This window comes from Pygoscelis adeliae, unplaced genomic scaffold, assembly GCF_000699105.1.
Source record: "Pygoscelis adeliae isolate BGI_AS28 unplaced genomic scaffold, ASM69910v1 Scaffold55, whole genome shotgun sequence".
Taxonomy (NCBI): Eukaryota; Metazoa; Chordata; class Aves; order Sphenisciformes; family Spheniscidae; genus Pygoscelis; species Pygoscelis adeliae.
This window is the reverse complement of record NW_008824804.1, coordinates 978,867-987,957: the sequence shown is the minus strand read 5'-3', so window position 1 is coordinate 987,957 and position 9,091 is coordinate 978,867. Positions and strand designations below refer to the sequence as shown.

The 9,091-nt window shown below is 39.2% G+C and overlaps 1 protein-coding gene across 1 annotated transcript in view; it reads right to left on the bottom strand.

Moving 5' to 3' along the window:
* Window positions 1–277: 277 nt before the first annotated feature.
* The window catches only part of CCDC158 (coiled-coil domain containing 158), a 34,165-nt gene continuing 25,351 nt past the window's right edge, over window positions 278–9,091 (bottom strand). Inside the window, exons 18-22 of the mRNA XM_009324042.1 lie at window positions 6,681–6,740; window positions 6,264–6,331; window positions 4,382–4,594; window positions 1,811–1,912; window positions 278–608 (exon numbers count right to left, since the gene is read on the bottom strand). Of these exons, the coding sequence (XP_009322317.1) occupies window positions 532–608; window positions 1,811–1,912; window positions 4,382–4,594; window positions 6,264–6,331; window positions 6,681–6,740 (520 nt within the window). The 3' untranslated portion in view covers window positions 278–531. The remainder of the gene's footprint in view (window positions 609–1,810; window positions 1,913–4,381; window positions 4,595–6,263; window positions 6,332–6,680; window positions 6,741–9,091) is intronic.

Below are 9,091 nucleotides of genomic sequence, written 5' to 3'. Positions count from 1 at the left end.
CAGTTGTAGGTATGTGGTTCAACACTTGATCTCAACATTAACAGGAGCCACAGGCAGGTTTCCTGCTTTTATTGGAAATACTTGGCAGTTCTGGGACATCCAGATGAACCAGAATTTATTGAAGTAATAACATGAAGTATGGAGGGAAGGGAAACCAATTTATTTTAGAATGAAAAAAAAAAATGTCCCAAAACCACTTTAAAAACTAACTTTCTAAAAAACAGGACCTGACGTAGCGTGCAAGATCCAGAACACATGGAAGAAATACTGGAACTTGAAGCAGTCAGCAGTGCCCTGTGGCCAGTGTCTCTCACAGCACAAAGCTATTGAATACGTGCGCCCGTGAAAGAGTCTGTATTTAGATGTATTTCTACTCCTCTTGTACTTCCCACTCATTTAAAAGTAGAGTGTCATGGTTCCAGGCAAGAATTACAAAACCGTAAGAACTTTTATTATTAATCTTTAAAAATATATTTTAAACACAATGTACATATACATACGTGAAAGTAATCACTAATGTATACGGCGTCTTCACTTTGATAGCTTTTTCTCCTTTTGCTTTGCTTTCTCTATCTTCATTTCCTGAGTTCTGATCATTGATGACACGGCTAAAAACAGCAGCAAGAACGGATTATCTGCACACCCCCTTATGTTAAAATGATTGAGGCCTCAGGTGCGGACACCTGAAGCTTTGCAATATCCTCCCGCATGTTACACTGTACTGATCAAGCCCTTATAAATACAACTTGCGTTAGCAATTTCTTATATGCAGGGCTTTAACAGAAAAGATAAACCTAGTTATAAACAGGCACCACCTCATCTGCTTTGTGAAGCCAAAGCATCAAATGCTCAAGTAGTGGCGAAATGCTATTGATTTCACAATCTGTCTTACGGGATGGTGTGAAATTAATACCTTTGGTCCAACGCTCATGGAAATGGGTTTACGTAGTATATGCATAAAAGGCTTCCCCCCCCTTTTATATAGCAACTCTTGATACGTTACAGATATGAATATATGTTTTTATGTGGATATAGAAAACAGGCAAACTGAAGATGTTAATGGATGGCAAAGAACAAAAATGAGAACACTTACCTTATACTTAATATAAATAATTTGATTAGTTTTACCTAAATCAGGTCACTTGTATGCCCCTGATGCATGTGCACTGTATCATGTGGGGAAATAGTAATTTCCCAAATCGATGCAATGAGACTTAAAAGGGGCAAAGGGGAAGCAACTGGAATGTGTAATAAGAAAAAATGCAGAGAAAAGAAATTCCATCTCACTTGGCATCCTGCCATCACAAGAGTTCACGAGCATTTCACCACTGACTTCAAAGGGAGCAAGAAGAGAACCTCAGAAGTTCTCCATCGTCACCGCGGTCATCTCAGATTTAAAAAACAGTTGAGGAGGAAATGATATGCTCCTGAGGCCACTGCTGGGAAACTATGTTTTCGGAGTCTACTGCTGTCAGAGTATCTTTCAGTTTCCATGAAAGAGTCATCGGCTTGTTAAAAATTCCATTTAATTGGACATGACAGCACACGAGGGCAGCCCTGACCAGCTGCCATGTTTGAAATGTTAAGGATCTTGAAGCTTATTAGAGTTAAGGGGCTGAGCAGCAGTGCATTGTGGAGTTAATCTAATTACTCTCCTAGGAGCAGGATAATGTACAAGTGGGTACTGCTAGTAAAACAGGCACATCTAAACTGACCTCATGCAAAGACACAGGTAGTGCTTTGGCAGGTAACAAGAACAGTTTCTGGAGAGTGTGGGTATTTTAAATAAAATAGGGGTAAATTCTGGCACCTTGTTTTTTTATCTGTAATGATTCCACCAGGTTTTGCAGGCTTTCCATCTTGTTCTGTAGCCTCCTACGTGTATTCTCACTGGTTTCCATGGGCTGAGAAGCTAGTGAGAAAATTATTTATCAATACATTATCACAGATGCAAAGAAAAAAATAAAGGTCATTATAAATTATTTAAACATTCCATCTAAAGTTCTTAGAAAATAAAATTTCAAACAATAAAACTTCCAGTAGCAAAGGAAATGATTAAGAAGACAAGGTTATTAACAGAAATTTATACTTAGCAGTATGTCTGTTCAAGTGAAAATATAATCACATTTCTATTTTGCCTATAAATTTCCCCATTTGGGGAATGGAGAAAAAGTGCTTTATGTTACTAAAATAGTATTTATGCCCACAACTTCTAAGTCCCTCTTTGCCAGAAAAACTGCAAGGGCTGTTACAAAGGAAAGCACTACTGTCAGTTGCATTTTACAGATGGAAAAACTTACTAAAGCCAAGAATAAAACCAGAAATTCCAAGTCTTTGAAGATCCAGACCAGCGCAGAATTCAATAGACATTGTGCCTGTCTGGCTGAACACTAACGCCCACAGACTGACACGATCATGCCAGTACTTTACAAACAACTACAGTCTCCCACCCTGGAGCCTCTTCTGACCAGAACTTGGACTGTTTCATTTTTGCTACAGTCATCAATTCTCAAATAAAAAGAGGCCAAAAAAAAAAAAAAAAGGAGCCAGAGATGGAGGTAACTGGCTGACCAGATTAACAAACAAAACAAAAAAAACCAGAACACAACAACAACAAAAAAAGAGCGATGCCACTTATCTTTCTCTTTGAACTGAGCGGTGATTGGCAATTGACTGAAGGTTACAGTTGTGACCTGCTAGATCTCCTGTGGTCTATATGGAAACAACTTGGGGTTTATGTCCAATTGCAGAGATATCCACACCACAAAGCCTGAGTGTTTCCTAGAACATGTGCAATCCAGAACCAAGGCTCATTGCAGGGATGATGGTATTACTCTACAGGTACAGTGATTTGTATGTACTTACTCACATAGCCAATTCAGCACTTCGATGGGGAAATGCCACGTACATTTGCACTCTGCTTATGAGCAGGCATTTCTTAGTTGTTAAACATGCATTAAAAATACAGATTAGTTAACAAATATGCATGTCATCTTTGCACAGCCAGACAGCTGGGGGAAGCAAAGGTCAATGAGCAACCATGTTAATATTCTAGTCAGGATGACTGCTCAGCCCAGCTGTTTTAGATACCACTCTGCATAAAGAGAAGATCCCGATGTTTCTGAAGTGCAAAAGATAAAGAGACTGAGGAGAAATCCGCGTTAATAAAATAACAACGCAATACAGACATGCTAAAGTTAGGTTGAAACTACAAAAAAAATCCCACCTGAGAAGCAGGAAATATTGGTCCTTTCGAGCTCCTTGGAGCTATGGTTAGATTTTTGCCTGTACCAGAACTAGCTTAGAGCTAGGCATGCAGCATCTCTATTACACTCCTACCTGCAGTGCTTATGTGCCCTCCAAGAGAAATGCTATTTTCAGACCTTGCAAAATAGAGAAATGTAATGTTTTTAAATGGTATTCGGTAAGTATTATTTGAAAATTTAGTTGCTTACCTGTTTTTCCTGTTGCATCTACTCATTTTGGGGTCTTTCTGCCACTTAAGTGTAATAAAGCAGCCCTGACAGCCTGGCTCACTGGCAAGTAATTAATAGACTACCTTGAAAACGTTCATCATCCTCACACATATTTTGTGACGTGGGAAAGCTTATTTTTATCACTTAAGAGCTAGACAGAAACAGCCTTACATCAATACTTTCAGTAAACCCCAGAACTTTTCTAAATGCGTTACAGGAACCACAACAACTACTACAAATATTAGTATTGAGCAACGGTGTTGCCAGTTACTGCAAATATTGATGTTAAGCATTCCTACAGTCTATTTATCTGAATAAAGCAATTTACCAGTTCTTAAATTTAGCGGTGTATGGAATTTCTCTTCTCTTCTCTTTGTATAATATATTAATTAGCTGCTACATTTTACTCACAATTCATTTATCACAGAAAAAACCTTCTACTTGAACAGAACTGACAGGGCAAAGGCGGTCTGATGTAAGCCAGAACAGGTCACTTTTACGTAAGTGGGCCAGAACCACCAGGAGCAGTGCTTTAAAATGAACCATTGGTAAATTATGTTTCAATAAATTTGCATACTGTAATTGCACTTGCTGGAATCAGAAATGGAAGATCAATCCTGTGTCAGCCCTGTACATTTGAGAATCACTAGTGTTGACGCTCAGCAACGTGAATGGGTTCTGTACGTGACATATTACAAACGTATATAAAAAATAAATGCAATATGAAGTACAGGTACCACAATCATAAACTGTAAAAGACTGTATCAGTGAATGATGGTGGGACTCCACTGGTTTCTACAGAATTGCTGAACGGCTGAATTTAACCTAGTGAATTTAACCTCACTGTACTGGCTAGGAAGAGACCCAGCCAAGCTCTTTGGAACAGTAAATGGGACTGGACTTACTTATCTGGGGGACTGCGGCTGCACCCTCTGGAGAGCCAACCTTCCTTGCAGACAGTCTGTGCTCTGGTGAGGTGCTGGGGCCAGCTGCAAGGTCATGGGGTGGAGCAGTTAATAGCAAGTGTACTGGAGACCTTTCTCTGTACCTCTCCTCCTGAGAGACCTTCTTGGGGAAGGATGTATAACGAGGAGCTGCTGAGAAGATGGATGCACCTCCTAGGAGATATCCAAGCAAAGAGCAGTGAGCACACACCTGAAGAGAAACCCCCATGCCAGCTTTGACGTTATCTCTGTAAGAGTTACGGGGTTGGGTTCCCTTCATTGCACTCTTTCATCCTTTTCATTCCTTACTAGTAGCCAAGGTAGAAGGAGACTATAGCCTCTTTGCAAAACATGCTTGTTTCTGTTAAAGTCATTGTCATGTGAAGAATGGTCAGTAAACCTGCTAGGAGAAGGTAGGGCCTGCTTTTTTCTGCTGGCTACTTACTTCACGTTTACTTCCAAAACAGCCCAATGGGAATATCATAGCTGCTAACAACCCAAGACTCCCTGTCCTTACTGCTGACTTGGATCTCATTACTTAGGTATAAGAAGCAGAAAAAACAATGTTGCTTACGCAGGTCTGCCATTTCCCTCCTTTCCAATAACTGATTGATAGGCTTTGAGTTCCTGGCAGAAAGAGAGTCATAAGGAAAAGAGACAAGATATGCATAGAAATATGCCACCAACAGATTATTTAACATATTTTCGTATGTATGGCACACAGTGTATGTGTTAAAAAAAAAAAAAAGAAAAAAAAATGTTGCATGCAACTAATGAGGGGAAGATTTACTACAATTCTTCTCCTTTTCTTCCCGTAGTCTTGTTTCCTTACTCCTAACACCCCTCCTGGGATGTCTTGAAAATAATTCGGGGGGGCGGTTCTAACAAACTCCGCTTCTAACAAACTTCTCCGCTGGAGAAGTTCAACCACTTCTCCAGACTTCTATGGAGCAAACGCTACTTGCAGCTATTTTGGAAGCTAGGAAAAATCCCTGGATGTTGCAGTAGGTTTGCTAGAAAGCTGACAGTAACTACCCAGGAGATTTTCTTTAACACTTGGAAATATAAAAAGAGGACCCCTAGTAGTTCCTCCTCAGGACAAACAGAGGAGTTCTAGCCTCTCTCTGAAGCACAGTGGCTTAAATACTAATAGAGAACAATTAAATATATCAGCATCTGCAGGCAATTTTCACAGAAAATTCACAGAATGGATAATCTATGGGCAAGAAAACAGAAGGCGGCTAAGACTAGTATCTTCAAACCCTCATGCTCAAAGCCATATCCTTGTATTTCGGTTTCGGTTACTAAATTCATGTCACCACATTTTAAAAGGTACTGACCACCCAGTACTTGGAAGGAAATCAACGGAATTTGCAATGATCTGATTCCTCTCAAAAGCACATCCATATTTAGATACCTGAATACAGAATTCAAGAGCCTAAATTTACGCACCAAAAATCTGACAATATTATCCATGCTAATTACACAAGACTATTGCTACTCATTAATGGAACTGCTGACTGCAGTTAGCAGTAATGGAACATATCCATTTTAGGTATGCTGGTATCAGCCTCCATGGAGCCGGTTTGCAACAAGATAGATTTCGCAGTAAGTGCAATAGAGACTTTGTAATAGCACCTGCTAAGAGGTATTTGAGTAAATGACCTAAGAAAAAAATACTGTATTTGGACTATATTTTTTGTAATATTCTGTAATGTTCCAGTTTGCCATTGATATGGCATGTTCATCCTCAAATGCGGCCAGTGATATTTTTTGTAATATTCTGTAATGTTCCAGTTTGCCATCGCACGTTCATCCTCAAATGTGGCCAGTGAAAACTTACCAGGCGATGTAAAGGGCAGGGTAACGTCTTGGGACTGAAGATCTGCAGTACGTAAGCATGAACGATCCCTGCAAGCAAAATGATGGCAAAACTTGCATTCTGGAAGTATTATGCTAAGTTTTGGTAACGCTAGCTAGCCTCCACAGTGAGAATGTGAAGCTCTCATATATGTAATCTCCAGATCTGATACATGTAAATTAAAAGCAAACAATGTAAATAAGTTCCAGAGCTCTTTCTTAGAGGGATGAAAGCAACATCACAGCTTTGTTTTGTAATTCCCAGGAAGCTTTTAGCATTATGAGTAAAACAACACAAACAAGCTCAGGACTGATGCTGTATTAAAAAAGCCTTAGAAACTGAATCTCAAATGAGTGCTTTAAGCAGCAGGTCACTCAGCTAAATGAAAGCGCTTCTCACCGTCCGAAAGTATCCTTTTCCACGATGCTTTCAGTAGCAGAGTCTCTAGCTGCAGTCTGCCTGCATGGAAAAACACGCTGCTGTCAAAATCACAGCAAAAGCCGAGCCAGCAAGATTGCTACGTTTCACATTTTTAGAAGATAAGCTTGTTTTTTAAGCAGAGTGCAATGGCAGCCATATTCTAATAGTGAAGAAAAGGCATTGTAAAATTGTTACACAAGTTCATTAAAAAAGTCTATTAGAGTTGAAGTGAATTTAGACTACTGAAGTGATCCGTATCTTTGGAAGATAAAGGCCTAGATTTGTTACGAATACCAGGTAGACATAAAGATGGAAAAAAGACAATAAACTTCTGCCTTAGACAACTAATGCCATTGCAATCTTCCTTCTGGTTACTCACACAACAGTGCTTCTATTTAGCTTCTTCAGACCAGCTTGCAGTTATTAGGTGCTTTTCAGCTCTTATTTCACCTAATAGCATCAGATGACGACCATAACATTAATACTTGCCTTCTCCAGGTTTGGACCTAGGTCTTTTCTCAGGCACTGTAAATTCTTAGAGTACAGTGGTATTTGATGAGAGAATGGAAACGGATCATTGATTAATTTCCAAAAACCAGCTAGACTCATTTTAGGTATGAGCATTGAGAGACACTTGGAAGCGTTCCAGAGAAGTAAAATCTTGCTGAATTTAACGTTGACCTTTTGTAGGAATGCTCCATTTCCAGCAGCAGCTCTGCTATTCCATCTGTATCTACACAACCCCCCCCCTCTAAGCATGCTTGAAGCAAACGAAGTGCTATCTTTCTTTATCACACAAAACCTTCTTGCTCTATGTCAGGCTTTTTACGACAACCTCAGCTTTGGAACAGACAAAAAAAAAAATCAAGCAAGATTTTACAGCAAATGGCACTTGCCATTTGGCATCTCATGTTCTGATATGGTAACTTTGGATACAGCACAACTTTTAACTAAGGCACTGGGAACAAAAGAAAAAAAAATTGAGCTTCGTCTCAGTTTTCATAGGAGACAATCAACAAAACCTTAGCTCTGCTGAAGCTACCTAGAAGCATCTTGTTCCAGCTTTCCATAGACCACTTGTGTATCTTTTGGTAAAGGTTCTCTATTTAACTGATAAAGTGTCTATTTAAAAAGAAATTCATTAACTTCTATGGACTTCTTCGGCAATGTCCTGTGGATGTCATCACCACATTCTTCTTTACAGAAAATGCCAAGGTGATGAATGCCTTTTGATAATCCTCACTTCTTTAACACCAATTCTGTGGTACGTACAAACATGAGCTTTGAAGGACACAAGCCTGGTCAATGAATCTTATACATCACTACTTCATTGAGCTATCTCAGAATTTTGATCTACAAGGAACTTCTAGAACATAAACAATTATTTTCTTCCCAATTTTTAAATCAATTTTTACAACTCTCTTTATTTCTCAAAATATTGTCTATATGGTTCTACTGTATTCACTCGATCAACATCTGTATCTGTGTTGTCCGTGACCTTTTCAGAAAGATGATTTCTCACCTCTTGCAAGGATCTGATCGTAGGCTGAAGACAGCAGCGCATCCTCTACTTGCACCATCTCTGTGCAGAAGGATGTAGAAAGACAACATCAGAACTAGCACTACCAACAGCACTGAGATAGTCATGGGCTTTGTATAACAGACAGCTTTGTATATTGAGGGATGATTAGGTGTAGGATTCTCCCAGCCTCATTTCAGCTCCGCACGAGAAAACTGTCGCAAGGGAGAAAAATTCCCATAAAATCCACGTGGTCTGAACCATAAAAGCTTACAACCATATGTAGTAAAGAACAGTTCCTCCCACTGCCACCGTAAACAAAGAACTTAGCCAATAATCACATAGTGCAGGCTGGCCAAGGACACTGTTGTTTGTCATGCCTCCAAAGGACTCTATCTATGATAGGCAAAGTCAAGGTAGGAAGACGTAGTACCTTTACTACTTGAAAAATCAGACAGAACAACTTCTGTGCATGAATCCTTTTTCCAGTTGTAAAACAGAAGCTTCTATATTTAAACTGGCAAAAATTTGCATGTTGATAACAAGCAGATCTTTTGTTCAGTAAAAATACCTGGGAAAAACAGAAAACCCCAGAATACATAGGGTATTGAGACTGATGTGATTTTGTTCCACCAGTATGTGTTATGGGAGAAGCGTCATGGTTTCAATAAATTTGATCCTAATCAAAGTCCATGAATTATATTTTCCTTTACGAAGTATGCTCATGTTCTGGCTTAGAAACATCAGAATTTGTGCTGTATTGATTTTTCAACTTCATGTACCACTGTCATTATCATTTGTTTGGTAAAAAATAATGGTCTGCTTCAACAATGAGAGAAGGGATATTTACGTAAGGCAGAAAAAGAAGAAA